Source organism: Mustelus asterias, chromosome 9 (genome assembly GCF_964213995.1).
Source record: "Mustelus asterias chromosome 9, sMusAst1.hap1.1, whole genome shotgun sequence".
Lineage (NCBI taxonomy): Eukaryota > Metazoa > Chordata > Chondrichthyes > Carcharhiniformes > Triakidae > Mustelus > Mustelus asterias.
Genome location: NC_135809.1, coordinates 6,185,452 through 6,208,748, shown reverse-complemented (window position 1 = coordinate 6,208,748; position 23,297 = coordinate 6,185,452). Strand labels below are relative to the sequence as shown.

Genomic DNA, 23,297 nt, shown 5'->3' with positions numbered 1-23,297 from the left:
TCCTTAAACCTATAATCTTTTACCCTTCAAGTGTTATCGCTCATGTTGCTTTAACAATCTCAGTGGGCATGAGAATTTTCTAAATAACGCACAGCATTAAGAGCCTCAAATTTAGAGTATTTACCTCTCCCTCAGGAGTGTCAGATGGGCACAGCATCCCCCACTGCGATGGCTGGAGTGATCTGGGACCACTCACTTTCCTGGTCTTTTCAAACTGAGAGGAGATCCTGGTCATCATTCCCAAAGCAGCAATGTATGACAAACGCGACAGCACCTGAGTCACCCCTTGACGGTCCATTTTGAATCTTTTGAGAGACCAATTTCCCTACAACAGACAAACCAGTGATAATACTTTGAGAATAACGCCACTTCCGAGAAAAAATAATCAAAACATTTTTAAACAAGAGGTGGAGATGCCGGCGTTGGACTGGGGTGGGCACAGTAAGTAGTCTCACAACACCAGGTTAAAGTCCAACAGGTTTATTTGGAATCACGACCTTTCGGAGCACTGCTCCTTCATCAGGTGAGTGGAGGTAGGTTCACAAACATGGCATATTTGTACCTGTTTGTACCCGTTTGTATCATTTGTACCCACGGCATATTTGTACCTGCTGTACCAGTTTGTACCTGTAAAGACTTGCATTACAACCATTTTTCACATTCCAATCTTGCAATTATCTTGTAATTGTTTCTTTGCCTATATATGTCGTGTTTGTGAAACCTACCTCTCCGCTCACCTGATGAAGGAGCAGCGCTCCGAAAGCTCGTGATTCCAAACAAACCTGATGTTGTGAGACTTCTTACTTTTAAACAAGGTTGAGAAATAAACAAAACTCAAAAGCAACTTTAGACTTCAGCTGCACAGGAACAGAAGTGCTTACTGTTGAGATGGCGTTAACCATGCCATTTGTGATCTGGTCTTGCCGCATGTGTTTCACGACATCGAACTGGGCTGCTCGCTGCTTGGGGATGATCTGATCCGCAATCTTCTTCAACTCCGAATTGAACTTTTTGAACAAGTCTTCAAAGAGCAGAGAGAGAAGCTGTGGAACGGGAGAGGAAGGAATCAATGAGGAGTTGAGTTAAATAAGAGAGAGGGATGTAGTACCCACGATAACATTCATATCAGGTTTCACTTTGGGTTTCAATAAATCTGGTAATGCTTTGGAATTAATTCATCCATCTGCAAACAGCGCGTCAGTGGCATTTAATATACATGGAAAACAATTACATATTTAATATAGAAATTAAGCTTCCTGAATGTACCATCGCTAATTAGCTTAATGTCAGGGAATTCTAATTAGGTACCTTGAAATCCCCATTTATCTTTGAAGCCTTCCGAGTGCCAAATTCTCCTTTCACACAATCTCGTTGTGAATTTAAAGACAGAGGGCAGATTTAATTACATTATCGGAGAGGGTAGGATTAGACAATCTCCAAAGTCAATGTTTTATTCTTTTGTCACTGGGGAAATCCCTTGCTTTCCAGGGTGCCCAGATTTTGGGACCGTTCCATATCTCTCACCAACAAAGCGAGCAGCATTAGGGACAGAAACTGACAACAAAGAATAGAGGAAATAATGAACACATTAAAAACACAGAATATTAAGGTGAAAGATTAAGCCGGAAAACTGGCAGGTTTTACAAACACCTCCACTGGCTCAAAGCCTACCAAATCTCAAGTGGTTGATGGGCTTAGGCGGTACTATGGAACTGAGCTGACTGTTAGCCGCTCCATTCTTATCTACAAGGCAACGCAGATTCAGATTTCCTCTATCCCATGTGGTATGGAATTAAAACCCATTGTCTCCACAATTTTGAACACAGAGTTCTTTGTTTCATTACATTCCTAATATAGAAGCCAGGCCTCCCTCTTTGGACCATTCATTGCAGTCTCGTGCCTTATCCCCGAGTAATTGAGAAAGTTAAGTTTGCATTCTAACTTCAAAATGACAACACCTTGAAAGTTTGAAACCAACAGCCAGGCTATCAACAGTGACAATTATTAAAGAGATAGAAATACTAAATTTTATACTGGAATTAAATATTTAGCCTTCCTGCTCGATCCAGATAAGTTATAGCTAATGAAGTTTATGAGTTTGACCATTCATTGACGAAACAAAGAATAAAATCTAATTTTCTTTCCTTTGATGCTCTAATGTCTCTGGAGTATGTATAGTAGGAAGTCTCACAACGCCAGGTTGTGCTGTTGTGCCCATCCCAGTCCAATGCTGGCATCTCCACATCTGGAGTAGGTACCTCATGTGCTTGAGGATGGTGGGGGAGGGGCCTTCAGGATAACTCGGAACCTACTGACAGGGAGGTATGAACAGCAGCTGTGGGATACATCTTTCCCTCTCTCCACCCCCCTCCCCCAGTGAAAAGCCCAGGAAATTCCCTAGCTATTCCTTCGCATGTACAGCCATTTAGCTGAGGCTTGCTGTAAATTTGACTGCACACATGGCAGGGTTAGGAGGGTCGGCACACATCAGGGGTTGAGCAGGGGTTGGCATGAGCCAGGATTGCAGTGCATCAGGGGCGGCACAGCGGTTAGCACTTCTGCCTCACAGTGCCAGGGACCTGGGTTCAATTCCGGCTTCGGGTCACTTTCTCTGTGCTCCCTGTATCTGCGCGGGTTTCCTCCGGGTGCTCCGGTTTCCTCCCACAGTCCAAAGATGTGCGGGTTAGGTTGATGGGCCATGGAAAATTGACCCGAGTGTTAGGGGGACTAGCTAGGGTAAATGCATAGGGTTATGGGGATAGGGCCTGGGTAGGATGGTGGTTGGTGCAGACTCGATGGGCCGAATGCCTCCTTCTGCACTGTAGGATTCAATGGAAGGTGAGGATCAGGTCGGAATGTGCAAGCAGCGTACAAATTAGAATATGCTGGTGGCAAGGGTCGGGCTGAAAGTGTGCTGAGGGAATACAAGTGCGCTGGGGTGGTGGGTGGGGAAATTGGGGTTGGAATGTGATGGGGAGGTGGGGGTGATTGCTGGGGGGGGGGGGGGGGGGGGGGTGATCAGGGCAGCGTTATTTTGCCACTAGAGATTTTGGGTGTGATTAGATGGAGTGGCTTGGACTGTATGTGTCTACCAAGTCATGGTGCACTGTAGGACATTATGCAGCGTGTACAAGGAGGGCGAGGTATACTTAGCAGGACCGGCACCAGTGTCCAAGTGGGGTGGTTTACTAGTGCTGTTGGAAAGGGTTTAAACCATCTTGACAGAGGGATGGGAACCCAAGAGGGAACTCAGACAGGAGAGAAACAAAGTTGGCAGAGAAAAAAATAAGTGCAATTGGAAGACAGCGAGACAATGGCCAGCATCAAATAGGGTCAAAAATGGAAAAATGTTAAAAGGCAGAATTAAACGCACTCTATCTGAATGCATGTAGCATTCGTAATAAGGCAGATGAATTGACGACACAAACACAAGTGGATGATCGAATTATGGAGACGTGGCTGCCGGGTGACAAAGGTCGCGAACTGAATATTCAAGGGTATCTGACATTTAGGAAGGACAGGTGAAAAGGAAAGGAAGGTGGGCTAGCATTGTGAAACTATCTGACCATTACATTGCAGAGAGAGAATCTCGGATTGGAAGGTCAAGATGCAGCATCAGTTTAGATGGAAACAGCAAAGAACAGTAAACTTTGGCAGGAGTTATTTATGGGCCACTGAACAACAGTGGCAATATAGGACATGGTATAAATCAGGACATTAGAGGCGCATGTAACAAGGGCCATGTAGTAATCATGGGGGACTTTAATTTACATCTAATCTTAATTAGCATTAATGCTGTGGAGGATGAATTCCTGGAATGTAGACAAGATCACAGTATCACAGATCTGTTACAGTGCAGGAGGAGGCCATTTGGCCCATCATGTTTGCATCTGTACTCCAAACAAGCATCATGACTCAGTGCCATCCCCCTGCCTTGTGCCCGCACCCCTGCACATTATATGAATGGAAACAATCATCCAATATCCTCTCGAATGCCTTGATTGAACCTGTGTCCACAGTTCCAAGCAGTGCATTCCAGATCCGAACCACTCACTGCGTGAAAGATTTTCCTCACATCTCATTTGCTTTTTTTTGAAAATCACCAAGTTTATGCCCTCTCAATCTTGATCCTTTTACCAGCAGGGACAGTTTCTCGCTATCGAGACACAGGGAGCAGAAATAGGCCATTCGGCTCACTGAGTCTGCTCAGGACACTGGGCTACATTCTCTCTTGAATCGCTTTGGGGTAGACTGGAACACAGGATTCAGAGGAAATGGTTACCTGTTACAAAAGACCATCCAAACAGGAATGGGAAAATAACGACCACACAAGGGAAAAAGCTGGGGGAGATGGAAGAAACACAGGGGCACCAAAACTCACCTGTCCAGCCAGCTCAAGACGCTTGTTGCCATAATAATCACGGTCATCTACTTTGTTCGCTCCTTGGGCTAGAATTACCCTGCGTACCATGACAGCTGTGTAGATGCACTTTGCACGGAAATTGAATTCTTTGACCTAGAGGAAGAACAAGCCTTCATTTATATAGCATCCTGAGGATGTTTTAAAGTGTCTTAGAACAAACTTCTGAAATGCTGTCTTCAGTGGGAAATAATTGTAGATAGCATGGGGGCACAAAACGCAGATCAGGCTAATTAGGAGTTGGAAGTTGGAAGCATACAGCAAAAGAATGAGGCCATTCAGCCCATCATATCTGTGCCAGCTCTGTGAAGGAGCTACCAATTGGTTCCATTCCTCTGCCCCTTACCCCACCGCATTGCAATTTCCTCCCCTCGGTGCATTTATCTCATTTTCTCCTCAAACTTATTCAACTTGCTTCCACTACCCTTTCAGACAGAACATTGCAGAAAAAGAAACTCTCCTCTCCCCAGTCTGATTCTCTAACCAATTACCTCAAATCTGTGCCCTCTGATTACTAACCAATCCACAACCAGAAGCAATTTCTCCCTATTTACTCTTCCAAAAATGTTAAGTTAAAGTAAAAGTTTATTTATTAGTGTCACAAGTAAGGCTTACATTAACACTGCAGTGACGTTACTGTGAAAATCCCCTAGTCACCACACCGGCGCCTGTTCGGGTACACCGAGGGAGAATTTAGCATGGCCAATGCACCTAATCAGCACATCATTCGGACTGTGGGAAGAAACCCACGCACACACAGGGAAAACGTGTATACTCCACACAGAGTTTGCGTTTGATAAGGTCCCCCATGGTCGGCTTATGATGAAAGTGAGGAGGTGTGGGATAGAGGGAAAGTTGGCCGATTGGATAGGTAACTGGCTGTCTGACCGAAGACAGAGGGTGGTGGTCGATGGAAAATTTTCGGATTGGAGGCAGGTTGCTAGCGGTGTGCCGCAGGGATCAGTGCTTGGTCCTCTGCTCTTTGTGATTTTTATTAATGACTTAGAGGAGGGGGCTGAAGGGTGGATCAGTAAATTTGCTGATGACACCAAGATTGGTGGAGTAGTGGATGAGGTGGAGGGCTGTTGTAGGCTGCAAAGAGACATAGATAGGATGCAAAGCTGGGCTGAAAAATGGCAAATGGAGTTTAACCCTGATAAATGTGAGGTGATTCATTTTGGTAGGACAAATTTAAATGTGGATTACAGGGTCAAAGGTAGGGTTCTGAAGACTGTGGAGGAACAGAGAGATCTTGGGGTCCATATCCACAGATCTCTAAAGGTTGCCAGTCAAGTGGATAGAGCTGTGAAGAAGGCCTATAGTGTGTTAGCTTTTATTAACAGGGGGTTGGAGTTTAAGAGCCGTGGGGTTATGCTGCAACTGTACAGGACCTTGGTGAGACCACATTTGGAATATTGTGTGCAGTTCTGGTCACCTCACTATAAGAAGGATGTGGAAGCGCTGGAAAGAGTGCAGAGGAGATTTACCAGGATGCTGCCTGGTTTGGAGTGTAGGTCATATGAGGAAAGGTTGAGGGAGCTAGGGCTGTTCTCTCTGGAGCGGAGGAGGCTGAGGGGAGACTTAATAGAGGTGTATAAAATGATGAAGGGGATAGATAGAGTGAACGTTCAAAGACTATTTCCTCGGGTGGATGGAGCTATTACAAGGGGGCATAACTATAGGGTTCGTGGTGGGAGATACAGGACGGATATCAGAGGTAGGTTCTTTACGCAGAGAGTGGTTGGGGTGTGGAATGGACTGCCTGCAGTGATAGTGGAGTCAGACACTTTAGAAACATTTAAGCGGTTATTGGATAGGCACATGGAGCACACCAGGATGATAGGGAGTGGGATAGCTTGATCTTGGTTTCAGATAAAGCTCGGCACAACATCGTGGGCCGAAGGGCCTGTTCTGTGCTGTACTGTTCTATGTTCTATGTTCAGACAGCGACCCAAACCGGGATTTGAACCTGGGTCCCTGACGCTGTGAGGCAGCAATGCTAACCACTGTGCCACCCCATGTTTCCAGTTATGGGAGGAATGTTGATCAGGATAGGACAGAGCACTGTTCTACCTTTAGGCACAGCTTCTAATAATTCAGCACCGCTTATTGCATGATTCTAATCTGCACCAAAGCTGCTTCTTGTAGTGCTCGGTGACAGTAAAATATTTCAGAGCCATGTATACAAGCAATCGTAATATTTTCACACTTTATAGGAGAATGCTCTGACCAGCGAAAATATTTATCATAGAGTCATAGAGGTTTACAGCATGGAAACAGGCCCAACTTGTCCATGCCATCCCTTTTTTTAAACCCCTAAGCTAGTCCCAATTGCCCACATTTGGTCCATATCCCTCTATACCCACCTTACCCATGTAACTGTCTAAACGCTTTTTAAAAGACAAAACTGTACCCGCCTCTACTACTACCTCTGGCAGCTTGTTCCAGACACTCACCACCCTCTGTGAAAAAATTTCCCCTCTGGACACTTTCGTATCTCTCCCCTCTCACCTTAAACCTATGCCCTCTAGTTTTAGACTCCCCTACCTTTGGGAAAAGATATTGACTATCTAGCTGATCTATGCCCCTCAATATTTTATAGACCTCTATAAGATCACCCCTAAGCCTCTTACTCTCCAGAGAAAAAAATCCCAGTCTATCCAGCCTCTCCTTCTAACTCAAACCACCAAGTCCCAGTAGCATCCTAGTAAATCTTTTCTGCACTCTTTCTAGTTTAATAATATCCTTTCTATAATAGGGTGACCGGTACTGTACACAGTATTCCAAGTGTGGCCATACCAATGTCTTGTACAACTTCAACAAGACATCCCAATTCCTGTATTCAATGTTTTGACCAATGAAACCAAGCATGCCGAATGCCTTCTTCACCACTCTATCCACCTGTGACTCCACTTTCATGATTAATAATAATCCGAATATGGAGGAAAACGCAAATATTCCCCAGCAAAGAAATGCTGAGTGAAAGCTGTGCAAAGCAATGGATTTTAAACCACCTATTCACAGGGTTTTCCTTAGAGAAGTCATAATAGCTCCTCCGAGACAAAATTAAAACAAAGATCAGCAGAGAAATGTTTTTCTCTCAAAGGGTCATTAAGAATGTACAATTGCCTTACTCAGGGAGCATTAGAGGCTGGGTTCACGGAACCTATCCAAGGCAGAGTTAGACAGATTTTTGACAGACGGAGGAGTCAAGGGTTATGAGGGACAGAAGGCAAAGTGGAGTTGGGACCACAACCAGATCGGCCATCATCATACTGAGGGGCGGAGCAGGCTCGAAAGGCTGAGCAGATCACGCCCAAGTCCTATGTTGAGCACAATCAAACAACATTTGGACACAAAGCCACATGAGGAGAGCTGACCAAAAGCTTGTTCAAGAAAGATAGATTTTAAGAAGTCATTTAAAGGAGGAGGTCGAGGGGTTTTGAGAGGGAACTCCAGAGCTTAGGGTCCACCAGTTGATATTAGGGTAACAAACAGTGCAGCAGTGAAAATCAGAAACTTGCAAGAACCCAGAAGTGGAGATGCGCAGAGATCTCGGAGGTTTGCAAGGCCAAAGGGATGAGGCCATGGAGGGATTTGAACAGGAGGAGGACCATATTAAAATCAAGGCATTGTCAGACTGGAAGCATTTGAGGAGTCTAGGTTTATACTTGATGGAGTTTAGAAGGATGAGGGGGGATCTAATTGAAACTTACAGAATACTGATAGAACGGATGTGGAGAGGATGCTTCCACTAGTGGGAGAGGCTTGAACTCAAGGGTACAACCTCAGAGTGAAGGGACGCTCCTTTAAAACTGAGATGAGGAGGAATTTCTTCAGCCAGAGAGTGGTGAATCTGTGGAACTCATTGCCACAGAGCACTGTGGAGGCCAGGTCATTGAGTGTCTTTAAGACAGAGATAGATAGGTTCTTGATCAATAAGGGGATCAAGGTTACGGGGAGGAGGCACGAGAATGGGGATGAGAATCATGATATGGAGATGCCGGCGTTGGACTGGGGTAAACACAGTAAGAAGTCTCACAACACCAGGTTAATTTCCAGCAGGTTTATTTGGTAGCAAAAGCCACTAGCTTTCGGAGCGCTGCCCCTTCATCAGGTGAGTGGGAGTTCTATTCGCAGACAGGGCATGGAAAGACACAAACTCAATTTACAAAATAATGGTTGGAATGCTAGTCTTTACAGGTAATCAAGTCTCAAAGCCTTTAAGACTTGATTACCTGTAAAGACTCACATTCCAGCCATTATTTTGTAAATTGAGTTTGTGTCTTTATATGCCCTGTCTGTGAATAGAACTCCCACTCACCTGATGAAGGGGCTGTGCTCCAAAAGCTAGTGGCTTTTGCTACCAAATAAACTTGTTGGACTTTAACCTGGTGTTGTGAGACTTCTTACGATGAGAATCATATCAGCCATGATTGAATGGCGGAGCAGACTCGATGAACCGAACGGCCTAATTCTGCTCCTGCATCTTATGGTCTTATAGTCTTAAGCCAGAACAGGTCAGTGAGGTGAGGGGTCAACAGAACTTGGCATGAGTTAGTTCATGGACGGCAGAGTTTTGGATACGTTCGTGCTGAGAGGGTAGGAGATGGGAAGCTGGTCAGGTGATCTTAGGGATAATTGAATTTAAAGAAAACAGAAGCACAGTTGGAGATCTCAGGAAATCAACCAAAATCAATTTCCAATCCACTCTACCAATGTCTTAACCATAGAAACCCTACAGTGCAGAAGGAGGCCATTCGGCCCATCGAGTCTGCACCGACCACAATCCCACCCAAGCCCCACATATTTTACCCACTAATCCCTCTAACCTACGCATCTCAGGACTCTAAGGGGCAATTTTTAACCTGGCCAATCAACCTAACCCGCACATCTTTGGACTGTGGGAGGAAACCAGAGCACCCGGAGGAAACCCACGCAGACACGAGGAGAATGTGCAAACTCCACACAGACAGTGACCCGAGCCGGGAATCGAACCCGGGACCCTGGAGCTGTGAAGCAGCAGTGCTAACCACTGTGCTACCGTGCCGCCCGTCTTAGGGCAGTGGCTCTGTACTGCGGCTGCCTTGTACTGTCCTGGAAACTGCAAGAAGGGGCATCAACAAACAGCTGGGTGCCTTGCCTGGCTCTTGCCCCAGGCCAGTCCTCATCAACAAATGGGATTCAGGAATAGAGCTTGGCAATAGAGCTTGGTGGACTCAAAGTCTTAACCAGCCCGAAGCTGTTTACCATACATAGACCTCAGGAAATGTCACTAAACAGTGATAAAAGTGAAGGCGGTGTACCATGAACCAAGATGCGGCCAACCTCATGAAATCCAAATCTTTTCAAAAGGGGGAAAAAGAAAAAGTTATTGCTTCGCTCATGTTGTAATGGAAAGCGTAGGGACCAATTTAATTGGTTAACTGGAATCTGCTGTTGATTGGTAGTACAATGCGTAACTATGGGAACATTTGTCATTTTGCAGAATTGTCCACAATGTGTAAGGAAACAGTTCCAGTACTTGAATCATCATAGCAGCTTTGTTTCACTCATATAGGGAAATAAAATAGCCCAATAAAAAGAGGGCATGTGCTGACTGCTGTAAGCATGTATAATAGAGAGATTGAAATATAGACATATATTTACCCAGAGGGTACGTCACAAGAGACTTGTAAACGTGGAAGCTGGAGATTAAGATAGTGCTGTCAAACTGGCTGAATGAAATAGCGAGCATTATCGCACTTCTTGGGATATTAGTTAGAGGATTGATCAAGTTTAAACTGCAAACAGAAATGATGCTAGTCATTTAGTCCACTTTTTTTTTTTAAACGGAACTTGCTAAATTTAGCTTTTCAATTAAAATAAATGGCAAAAGGGTCCAAGCTGCCTCTGAAATATTAACGAGCAGAGGATTAAACTTTATCCTTGATCTAAATGTACCTTAAAGAGATTAGTAATGGTTGAAAGGGAAGAAATCTGAAATCAAAACAGAAAATTCTGAAAACATAGAACATAACAGCGCAGTACAGGCCCTTCGGCCCTCGATGTTGCGCCGACCAGTGAAACCAATCTAAAGCCCATCGAACCTACACTATTCCAGATTGTAGCGGACAAATGTCAGGTGAACATTTCTGATGTCATTTGTGTCAAACTTTATCCATTTTGACAAAAGGACTGCAGTGTGGTCAGGACCAGTTAACGTTCAAACATCCATCAACTGTCAAAACAGTAATAAAGAACTTGCATTTGTATAGTGCCTTTCATGACCCCAGATGTCTCTTAGTACTTTATATACAGCCAATTAATTCATTTTGAAGTGTAGTCACTGTTGTATTGCAGGAAACGTGGCAGGAATTTTGCACACACCAAGCTCCCAAGAACTCAAGGATTAAGAACACGAGTGGCCATTTGGCCCCTTGACCCTGTTCGACCACTTGATAAAATCATGGCTGATCGGATTGTGGTCTCAACTCCACATTATTACTCCACATCCCTTTAGCCCTTGACGATCAAAAATTCAACTAATTCAGCCTTGGATATATTCAATCACCCAGCAAAAGAAGCAACTTGATAATCATAGAATCCCAACAGTGCAGAAGGAGGCCATTCGGCCAATCGAGTCTGCACCGACTCTGACAACACATCCTACCCTGGTCTTATCGACGCAACTCCATGTACTTACCCCACTAACCCCCCTAACTTATACATCTTGGGACTGTGGGAGGAAACTGGAGCACCCGGAGGAAACCTACGCACACACGGGGAGATAATGACCAGATCATCTGTATTTTGGTTTGGTTGTGGGGTGAATATTAATCAGGACACCGGGGTAACTCCCCTGCACTTCTTTGAAATAGTGCCACAGGATCATTGACCCCGAGGGGGCAAACGTGGCCTCCTTAACATCTTATCTGAAAGATGGCACCTCCAACAGTGCAGCACTGTTTCAGTAATGCACTGGCGTGCCAGTTTTGATTTTTGTGCTCGAGTCCCCAATTCCAGCAATGTCTGTTTTTATTTCAGGGGGGGAATGCGACCACCCATTTACCACCATCGCAGGAGTCCATTACAAAGGTGCTGCTTACAACATATTAATCGCAGCGAATAAAAATCACTTTGCCTTTTCTAAAATTACAGAAACTCTTGATTGGGAACGTGACTGATCCAATTACACGCTGGGGCTGCTTTCCTGCAAGGTAGTTAACAGGAACGGACCGAAGGCCAAGCTTAATATTATGCCACAGAGAAGAAAGGGAGCCCACATGACAGCGGTGCCCTGGGTCTGACAGCGGTGCCCTGGGTCTGACAGCGGTGCCCTGGGTCTGACAGCGGTGCCCTGGGTCTGACAGCGGTGCCCTGGGTCTGACAGCGGTGCCCTGGGTCTGACAGCGGTGCCCTGGGTCTGACAGCGGTGCCCTGGGTCTGACAGCGGTGCCCTGGGTCTGACAGCGGGCCTCTACTGTACCTTTTTCTTTGAGCATTTTAATCATTTACAATTCCCCCCTTGCGCCCATCTACAAACTCCAGCCAACTGTTTACACTCGATCCTCTGGAGAGGTTCTAGAGAGTTAAAGTTTCTTTCTTAGAATCTATTATATAGAATGTATACAAACAGACCATTCAGCCCAACTGGTGGTCTATCAGCGTGTTAATGTTCCTTACAAGTCTGCTCAAACCTCTCTTCATCAAATCTCATCAGCACATCCTTCTATACCTTTCGCCCACATGTACTCATCTAATTGCCTCTTAACTGCATCTACGCTATTTGTCTCAACCACATGGCAGCAAGCTCCACTTTCTAACCACTCGGAATAAAATTTCACCTGAATTTCCTATCGTAGAAACATAGAATGGTTGTAGCACAGAAGGAATCCATTCAGCCCACTGTGTCTGTGCTGGCTCGCTGGAAGAACAGGTCACCTAGTCCCTTTGAAAGTCACGACTGAATCTGCCTCCACCACACACTCAGACAATGTATCCCAGTTCCTAAACATTTGCTGTGTAGAAGTACTTTTACTCATGTCACCTGTGGTCCTTTAGCCAATTAATTTAAATCTTAAAAGACCGCAAGGAACTACAAAAGGTTGTGAATGTAGCCCAATGCATCACGCAAACCAGCCTCCCATCCATTGACTCTGTCTACACTTCCTGCTGCCTCGGAAAAGCAGCCAGCATAATTAAGGACCCCACGCACCCCGGACATTCTCTCTTCCACCTCCTTCCGTCGGGAAAAAGATACAAATGTCTGAGGTCATGTACCAACCAACTCAAGAACAGCTTCTTCCCTGCTGCTGTCAGACTTTTGAATGGACCTACCTTGCATTAAGTTGATCTTTCTCTACACCCTAGCTATGACTGTAACACTACATGCTGCACTCTCTCGTTTCCTTCTCTATGAACGGTATGTTGTGTCTGTATAACGCGCAAGAAACAATACTTTTCACTGTATGTTAATACATGTGACAATAATAAATCAAATCAAAAATCTGTGTCCGGTGGTTCTCAATCCTTCCACCAAAGGGAACAGTTTCACCCTATCCACTCTGTCCAGGACGCTCTTGATTTAGAATACCTCTATCAAATCTCCTCTCAAGCTTCTTTTCACCCTGGAGAATGGGAGTTATTTATTACTTATTTATCTGATATTTACAGCCCCCGAGTTCATCTCCCCCACAACTGGGCACATCTTCTCCACAACTGTCCGGTCAATCCCTTTTGTTTAAACAAATGTATCAGGTCACCTTTAGCCTCTCTTTTCTAGAGAAAAGATTCCCAGTCTGTACAATCTTTCCCGCTGGACGCGAGCTCTCAGTTCCGGCAAATCTGTTTTTTGCACTCTCTCCAGTGCCTCTGTTGGTTTTACAGTTCACTGCGGAGGGTAGGTAAATGGCGTACACAGCAATTCACTTGCTCAAAGTACTGTGGATTGTATCAGCAAATACCAGCATTGCACAACCAGCCCTATCCAGCTTGGCGCCTTGCTTACAGGGACGTGGGTAAGTACAGTCGATGCGAGCAGCTCCCGAGCCTCTTCCATCTTGGTTTTCTTTGGTCCTCCCCACATTCTCTGTCTGCGCACTTTATTCCCAATGTACTTCAATGCCTGCAAGTCAGAGGGAAGGAGCTGAATGAAATCATATCTCACAATGTCACTGCTAAATGGGCAAGACTTAAGAAACATCTCACCTTTAACAATGTTTAAATTAAAAGCAGGCCTTTCACTTACTGTATTTATTGAATGCCAACATAAAATTCTCTACATTTGATATCATAGAACCATAGAATCCCTACAGTGCAGGAGGTGGCCATTCGGCCCATTGGTGGCACAGTGGTTAGCACTGCTGCCTCGCAGCGCCAGGGACCTGGGTTCGATTCCCAGCTTGGGTCACTGCCTGTGTGGAGTTTGCACGTTCTCCCCGTGTCTGCGTGGGTTTCCTCCGGGTGCTCCGGTTTCCTCCCACAGTCCAAAGATGCGCGGGTTAGGTGGATTGGCCATGCTAACTTGCCCCTTAGTGTCAGGGGAACTAGCTAGGGTAAATGTATGGGTTATGGGGATAGGGCCCAGGGATTGTAGTTGGTGCAGATTCGATGGGCCGAATAGCCTCCTTCTGCACTGTATGATTCTATGAGCCTGCACCGACGACAATCTCATGTAACCCCACACATTTACCCTGCTAATCCCCCTGACATTAAGGGGCAATTTAGCATGGCCAATCCACCTAACCTGGACATCTTTGGACTGTGGGAGGAAACCGGAGCACCCGGAGGAAATACAAGCAGACACGGGGAGAACGTACAAACTCCACATAGACTGCCACCTGAGGCCGGATTTGAACCCGGGCCCCTGGCGCTGTGAGGCAGCAGTGCTAACCACTGTGCCACCGCGCTGTCCTTGATGTGTTAAGATTGACTTTGAAATATAGTGTTATGGTTGATGACAAGTTTGGTTTTGCTCACTTTTGTTAAATCATTGTCAAAATATTTAATGAGCAAAAATAAGGAATCATGCGCTCCAGCAGGAGGGACTTTACTGAGGTCCAGGAATCAGTGTTTTCACTGTGTTTAGACAGCTGGCGTAGGGTCAGGCACGCCAGGCTGCGTTTAAACATACACGGCAAAGGAATAGGGGTTCATTTCTGGAAAAAGACACACCTGCATCTGCGTGAAGATCTGAGCTTTCTGACACTCTTCCAAGCTGGGAGCAAAGGCAGACATCACGGGGTCCTCCGTACCAATCATCTGTACAATCTCTTGATCGCTCTCTACCCCCATAGCCTACAATGGGAGTGATAGACAGCAACAATATTAGCATTTTTCAGTCGGCACAGTAACATTTGCTTATGCTAATGAGGCATTGTTGGCTGGATGGATTCAAAGCAAGGATTGGTGTTACTCTCTCACTCTTTGCCATCTGGCTTTGGAGAAGAAGCTCTATTAGAGACTCAATACGAGTCGCCTTTAAGGTGGCCACAAAGAAGGACGGGTGCATGTGTAGATTATGAGAGGTCTCATATTCACTGCTCCGAAACTGCACTTCAATCTTGGCCATTAAAATGAAATCCTCCAAAAAAGTTAATAAAATAAATCACAAATCACCTACCGATGAACTGTAAACACTGCGACTTCAGCAGCAAAACGCAGGTGTTTCAAGATCACAGAATCAGAATCACAGAATACTACCGTGCGGAAGAGGCCCTTCAGCCTATCAAGTCTGCACCAACGCAAGAAAGGCCCTGACCTGCCCATCAGCACCTCTACTTTCTCAAGAGACTAAGGAAATTTGGCCTGTCAGCTACCACTCTCACCAACTTTTACAACCATAGAAAGCATTTTTTCTGGTTGTATCACAGCTCGGTGTGGCTCCTGCTCTGCCCAACTCCGCAAGGAACTACAAAACGTTGTGAATGTAGCCCAATCCATCACGCAAACCAGCCTCCCATCCATTGACTCTGTCTACACTTCCCGCTGCCTCTGCAAAGCAGCCAGCATAATCAAGGACCGCACGCACCCCAGACATTCTCTCTCCCACCTTCTTCCATCGGGAAAAAGATATAAAAGTCTGAGGTCACGTACCAACCGACTCAAGAACAGCTCCTTCCCTGCTGCTGTCAGACTTTTGAATGGACCTACCTTGCATTAAGTTGATCTTTCTCGACACCCTAGCAATGACTGTAACACTACATTCTGCACTCTCTTATTTCCTTCCCTATGAACGGTATGCTCTGTCTGTATAGCGCGCAAAAAACAATACTTTTCGCTGTATACTAATACATGTGACAATAATAAATCAAATCAAAACCTAATCCCACTTGCCAGCACTTGGCCCATAGCCTTGAATGCTATGGCGTGCCAAGTACTCATCTGGGTACTTTTTAAAGGATGTGAGACATCCTGCCTCCACCACCCTCCCAGGCAGATGGTGTGAGGTTTTGATAATATAGACAGAGGAAAGATGACTCCTCCTGGCTTGTAGATCAGTGATTAGATCAAAAATCCAAATTATTGGCAAAAAGTCTGGAGAGGAAATTAGGAGAATATTCTCTCTCCCAAGTTGTTGGGACCTGGAAGGGTCTAGCTGAAACAGTGATGAAAGTGGATCCCATAATTAATTTTAAAAAGGAATTAGATAATTATGTGAGGATGAGGCACTTACAGGATTATGGACAAAATCAGGGTAAATGACACTAAGTAGGATTCCTTTTTTTCAAAGAGCCAGCACAGGAGCGGCAGGCCGAATGGTCTCCTTCTGTGCTGTACGCTTTTTAAAGTTTATTTATTAGTGTCACAAGTCGGCTTATGAAGTTACTGTGAAAATCCCCTGGTCCGGCGCCTGTTCGGGTACACAGAGAATTTAGCACGGCCAATGCACCGAACCAGCACACCTTTCAGACTGTGGGAGGAAACCAGACACCCGGAGGAAACCCACGCAGACATGGGGAGAATGTGCAAACTCCACACAGACAGTGACTCAAGCTGGGAATCAGACCCGGGTCCCTAGTGCTGTGAGGCAGCAGTGCTACTGTGCCACCCTCGATGATTCAATAAAGACTACGGTCGACTAGATTGTTCCTTTGGCTTTGTCAAGTCCTCAATTCTATACATCAGTTTAAGGAGTGATACATCCTTACATTTCCCCAAACAAGTACAGCTGTCCAGCACCAAACACTGCTTCTCACACTGCCTGATTATTAAAACCAGAAACAGACAATATAGAACCTTGAAATCTAATTGCAATTTCTAAACTAGGGCACCTGTCAATGATACAAATTTATATTAAACTGATTTGAGCGCTGGCTAATTTTCCAGTTATTCGCTGAAATGCACCCCAGATACTTTAATGCATATTCATTTACTCTAAATGTTTAGCAATGAGGAAAAAACCATCAGCAACAAGTATTCGTTTTTCTCAACTGCTTAGAACAAAGAACAGTACGGCACAGAACAGGCCCTTGAAGCCTGCGCCAATCACATTGTCCTATCTAAACCAATCGCCTGTATCCCTCTATTCCCTGTCTGTTCCTGTGTCTATCTAGATAAGTCTTAAATGTCGCTAACGTGTCTGCCTCAACCACCTCACTGGGCAGCGCATTCCAGGCCCCACCACCCTCTGTGTGAAAAACTTCCCCCGCACATCTCCACTGAACCTTCCCCCCCTTTCCACCCTCCAGACACCTTCTCCCACAATTCCCTGGCTGCTCCTGGGGGTTCGAGTTCCCGAGAGAGATTTATTTCAGTCACCAAGTGACTGACCAACCAACTGATCCTAATCGGTAAGAGGTTCTACCCATTCTGAACCAACCCATGTGAAGTTCCACAACACACACCGAGTACACAAAAGGAAGACTTGATTTGTTGGTCCTCAAGCGTGGAAGATTGAAGGGTGAACCAATTTGAGGATTTAAAGTGATGAAACAATTTGAAAAGAGTGGATAGAAACTATTTCCTCCTGTGAGAGGGAAAGGGGACAGAACCTTAAAATTAGTGCTGGGCTTTCAGGGGCGATTCTTCACAACAAGTGGTGGAAATCTGGAAAACTCTCCTCCAGAAAGCCATCGAGACTGGAGGCCAATTCAAATGTTGAAGTTAGAGCAACCAGACTTTAGTTAGGTGAGCACATTGAGGGATAAGGAGCAGCGGGAAATAGGATGCAGATCAAGCATAATCAAATTAAATGGCAGATCAGATTATAATTTGGCCACCTCCTGTTCCAATGGAGGGATGGATACCATTAGCTGAAAGTGTACCTCCCAACAACAGATTATTGAGTGGCACAAATGATAATCAAAAAGTCTTGTGGAATGTGGGACTTTATCAAAAGTGCATTGGAATACAAAGGTGAGGCAGTTATGCTTCAGTTTAACGGAGTCTTGATTAGAATGCATCCTTTTGTTCAGGTTGGGCACGGAATCTCAGGAAGGATGTGTTGCCTTTGGGAGTGAGTACAGCTCAGATTCAGCAGAATTATCCCAGGACTAAAAGACTTAAATTGTGAGGAGAGATCATAAGAATGTTAGAAATAGGAAGAATAGGCCATTCAGCCCCTCAAGCTTGCTCTGCCATACAGTAAGATCATGGCTGATCTAATTGTGGCCTTTCCACTTTCCCACCTGAACCCCCCAATAACCCCCAACACCCTCGGTCAAGAAATCTGTCTAACTCGGCCTTGAATATGTTCAATGACCCAGCCTCCACTACTCTCTGGGGAAGAAAATTCCAAAGATCAATGTCCCTCTGAGAGAAGAAATTCCTCTTCATTTTTAAACTGTGTCCCTAAGTTCTAGATTTCCCCAATGAGGGGAACATCCTGGCAGCATCGACTGCGTCAAAACCCTTCAGAGGGTTTCAGTAAGATCACCTCTCGTTCTTCTAAATCGCCAACGAGTTTAGGCCCAACCTGCTCAGCTTTTCCTCATTAGACAAACCCCTTCACCCCGGAATTAGCATAGTGGTCTCTTAAACTTGGATTGTATCTTTTTAAATATAGAAACATAGAAGAGAGGAACAGGAGGCCATTCAGCCCTCCGCGCCTGCTCCGCCATTCATCACGATCGTGGCTGACTCAACTCAATAGCCTCATCCTGCTTTCTCCCCATAACCTTTGATCCCAGGTTGAGGGTACTCTAGATTGGTCCTGAGGACTAGGGGGTTGTCCTCTGATGAGAGGCCGAGTAAATTTGGCCTTTATGTTCTGGAATTTTGAAGAATAACAGGCTAGACAGGCTGAGGTGTTGTTTCCCCTGATCAGGGGAACAGGGCTGCACAATCTCAGGATAAGAGGGCCGATTATTTAAGCCTGAAATGAGGAGAAATTTCTTCACCTGAAGGGCCGCATGGTCCACACCTGCTTCTGTTTCTAATGTCAAATGTGACTGATGCTTCAAACTCTGCGGATCTTTGGAATAAGCTTGAGGAAATATTGATTCATTTTATGAACTGCAACAATTTGGGGCTCAGAAATGTAATTAAATTGAACTGAGGCACTGCTTTATGAAGTGGTCTTGACGGCTGCCTATTTAACACATTGCAGTGCCAAGTATGAACTATTTTACAACTTCTCACCTAGTGCCAGGCTGTTTAGCAATAACAGGAATACGCTTTTGAAGCCAGCGTGAAACCCAAGAAAATGCTAAAGTGGTTTTGTGGAGTTTTCACAGAAGCCAGCCCTGCAGGATGTTAGTCAGCAGGGGCAGTTCATTGTAGCATCCAGATGGTCCTGAAACGTCCCTTGTACGAGCTTCTCTGGAACTCTGCCATGTTAATACAAGTGAGGAAAAAGTCCCACAGAGGCTCCGAGCACCAGAGCAAGGATGGATTACCGTGACTGAGGGCGTTTACAGCGACTGGGGCAGATGGGTGTGTGTTAAAATTTCTTATCAGTCGTAAGTACCTTGCATCACTATGGGATGTTGCCAGATACTTGTATAGATGACACAATCGCATCAATTTGACCAATTCAAACATGACAGTGATTTTATTTTTCTGAAACCTTCGACTCAAAACTGTTGGCAAAAAGCAATGCTGGAAAACACACCAACAGACTGATGTAGTGGTATCGTCACGGGGCCAGTAATCCAGACACCCAGGGTAATGCTCCCACCACGCCAGATGGTAAAATTTTATTTCAAGAAAAATCTGGAATTAAAAGTCCAATGACCACAAAACCTCCGTGACTCCAGATCCACAGAAATCACAGGGCAAGCTACCTCAATTCAAGGGCAATTAGGAATGGGCAATAAATATTCCTTGCCAGCAACACCCACGTCCCATGGAGGTGTCAACCCTGACTCATTGGGTAGCTTTGTTGTCTCCAAGTCAGACAGTTCGCCACTTCAGAGAACAGAGTACAAAATCAGGCAATTGAGTGCAAGCGCCGAGGGAGTGCTGCGTGGTCAGAGACCCTGGGCTCAGTTTCACCAAGTTGCCACAGAAGCCAACCTCCTCCCCTCACTGTTTTTACTCTCTCGATATGTCCCTCTCCCCCCTCCCCCACACCCCTCCCCCGATTCACTTCATTTCCACCAGGGACGCATCGTGAAACTCTGCTGCTTGGAGAGAACGCAGGGCATAGGATGAATTCATGGGATCTGACCTCACTGTCGCACTGGCAGTCAGCCTCACTCAGTTAAAAGATGCTCGATGAGAACAAATGGTGCCTGTGGCCACTTTTCAAGTGGTCCATCCTTGCTCTGGTGCTCGGAGCCTCTGTGGGACTTTTTCCTCACTTGTATTAACATGGCAGAGTTCCAGAGAAGCTCGTACAAGGGACGTTTCAGGACCATCTGGATGCTACAATGAACTGCCCCTGCTGACTTTAACCTGGTGTTGTTAAACTTCTTACTGTGTTTACCCCAGTCCAACGCCGGCATCTCCACATCATGGCCACTTTTCTGTACATTGAACTGTGCTTCCAAACTGTGGGAGAAGCAGGTTACATGGATTGCTGGATTACACAAGAAAAACCCAGCAGGAGAGAGGGCAACAGCATCAACAAAAATTCAGCAAACCACTATCTTGGGTCGAAATGGGCACCAAGTAATAGAACGTGAGACTCAGTACAGCAGTCAAGAGCTCTGGCTTTGAGCTATGCTGTCTTCCCACAGAGACATTAACATTCACACACAGCACCAGGTTCCACTGTAACATGGGGAACATCTGCCCTCTCCTGGTAACAGAATGAGAGAAACATCTCGGGTAACGATGAAAAGTATTGCCGGCAAAAATAGCAAAGCCACGGAAAAGACACCCACCGATAGGCGCATTGGACACAGTAATCCAGTAACTCAAATTAACCCAGAGGTTTTGGGAGAGGTGTGGTTAATGATGTTCCAGAAAGTGTTACACTGCCAGTCAGACTGCTGACCGTTTCACAAGTATTGAGATTAGGTATTTGAACTAACTGGTCTTTCATAGTTGACTAATTTAGCTGTTTGAGTCATGGATAGTTGAAATGAACTCTTCCACCCTGGGGAAAAAAAGGTGCGAGATGTCGGAGGCAATTTTTTTTACACAGAGGGTGGTGGGTGCCTGGAACTCGCTGCCGGGGCAGGTAGTGGAAGCGGATACGATAGTGACTTTTAAGGAGCGTCTGGACAAATACATGAATAGGATGGGAATAGAGGGATATGGTCCCCGGAAGGGTAGGGGGCTTTAGTTCAGTCGGGCAGCATGGTCGGTGCAGGTTTGGAGGGCCGAAGGGCCTGTTCCTGTGCTGTAATTTTCTTTGTTCTTTAAACCTGGGTCAGTTTCACCAGAGTCTCCAAAGAGTTTCCCCAATTTTAAAAAATTATTTCATGAGATGTGGGAGTCGCTGACAAAGCCAGTATTTGTTGCCCATCCCTCATGACCCCTGAACTGAATGTCTCACTCGGCCATTTCAGAGGGGCAGTTGAGAGTTAGTCACATTGCTGTGGGTCTGGAGTCTGGAGTCACATGTAGACCAGGTAAGGACGGCAGATTTCCTTCCCTAAACGGACATTAATCGACAATTGACAATGGTCACCGTTCAACCATCTGCTGTGGTGGGATTTGAACCCGAGTCCCCAGGAAATTACCCTGGGTCTCTGGATTACCAGCCCAGTGACAATACCACTGTGTCACTGCCTCCCCTTGCACTACTGCCTCCATAGGCAACAGACAAAATGGTCAGATGTGACACCTGTCCACTCACAAAGGTCAGCACAGGAAGCAGAAATCAGATCATAAGAAAATAGCAAGCTGTCAAACAGCAGACCTTGCGTCTGTCTTGGATCAGATTCTTGTAAAGAGCAGAAAGGTAGTGCCTGGCTGTAAAGAGGTTAATGTTCTTAAAGCAACATTTCCCCAGCATCATAACAGTGGCTGCAGTTCAGAAGGCATCAGGAGATATCCTGAGGATGTGAAATACATTCTAAAGGATAATCATATTTGAAGGAAAATAATGATAGAAATTAGCAAAACATCATGTTGCAAGTTAATTGGATTTAGGAGATAACTAGAGAATCAGATAGTGAGAGTAATTGTTCCATAAAAGAACCTAAAAATATATTCATGAAACTACAGGTTAACAATGAAGAACCACAGTATAAAAGGACAGCCAGGAAGGACTCCAGAACACTTAAATAACTTGGTGTCTTTTCCAACAATAGCCACAATGGACCAGAGAAATCCAGTGGATGTCCTAGTTTAAGATTTTCAAGAAGGCACTTCATGATAAGTCCTGCAATGAGAACAGGGGGCTTAGAATCATAAAATTATAATGGCACAGAGGGATAGCTTAGTGTAGAGGAACCCAATCAGTCCCGTTCCCCAGCCATTCCATTCCCTGTAGCCCTGCATGTGCCCATCCCATTTCCTTTTGAAACAGCTGTGTGCCTCCCCTCCCAACCCCCTTGAAGGCAGCGAATTCCAGACCAATATCACTCGTTGAATGAGGAGAGCTCTCCCTCACATTTTCCTCTACATCTCTCACCCTAAAGCCTCCTGCAAGGGTTACTGGAATTACAGAATTCTTTTCCACAAAAATGAGATGATGTTGGCGCAATTAATAATTTTAAATCCGAGCTGGAATTTTGCTGGACAAGATACTGATTCAAGGCGGGTGGATGAAGTTAAATCAGTCAGTCATGATCTTACTGAATGGTGGAGCAAGCTTGAGTCTGAATGGTCTCCTTCTGTGTCTGTGGTCCAAAGTCAGAGAGTTTTAGAATCAGACAGTGCAGAAGAGGCCCTTTGGCCCATCGAGTTTTACAGCACAAAAAGAGGCCCTTCAGCCCATCGTCTCTGCACCAGACATCAAGCACATATCTATTTTAATCCCATTTTCCAGCACTTAGTCCATAGCCTTGCATACTGCAGCGTTGCAAGTGCTCATCTAAATGCTTCTTAAATGTTGTCACGGTTCTCACCTCTACCACTCTTTCAGGCAGAGAATTCCAGATTCTTAACACCCTCTGGGTGAAAAAGCTTTTCCACAACTCCCCTCCAAATCTCCTGCCCCTTACCGCAAATCTATGTCCCCTGGTTATTGATCCTCTACTCGGGAAAGGTTCCTTCCTGTCCACCCTGTCTACGCCCCTCATAAGTCTCTGGGCTGGGCGGGTATAAAGTTATTTCCGCTTGCCGTGCATGGACATCTTTGAGAATGGAGTGTGCTCATAAAGCACAGCATTACTGACACCGGGGACTCTGTTCACTTGTTCCAGCACACTTCTCAAACAAACGAGCACCGAATGTGGGAAAAGCACAGCGGGTTAGTCTGAAAATGCAATAAGAAAAGGCATTTTGCCAAGCGCCCTTCATCAGACAGTTGAAAGTACAGTTCAAGGCCATTCAGCCCTTCCAGTCTGTTCCATCTTGGCCTGTCATAGCCCATCTTCTCACAGGTGCTGACTGACCT

At 45.5% G+C, this 23,297-nt stretch overlaps 1 protein-coding gene across 1 annotated transcript in view; it reads right to left on the bottom strand.

Annotated features, from left to right (window-relative positions):
- polr3b (polymerase (RNA) III (DNA directed) polypeptide B) overlaps nt 1–23,297 on the bottom strand; it is a 99,752-nt gene that overhangs the window by 59,958 nt on the left and 16,497 nt on the right. Inside the window, exons 10-14 of the mRNA XM_078219562.1 lie at nt 14,576–14,698; nt 13,410–13,526; nt 4,382–4,516; nt 882–1,043; nt 125–325 (exon numbers count right to left, since the gene is read on the bottom strand). Of these exons, the coding sequence (XP_078075688.1) occupies nt 125–325; nt 882–1,043; nt 4,382–4,516; nt 13,410–13,526; nt 14,576–14,698 (738 nt within the window). The remainder of the gene's footprint in view (nt 1–124; nt 326–881; nt 1,044–4,381; nt 4,517–13,409; nt 13,527–14,575; nt 14,699–23,297) is intronic.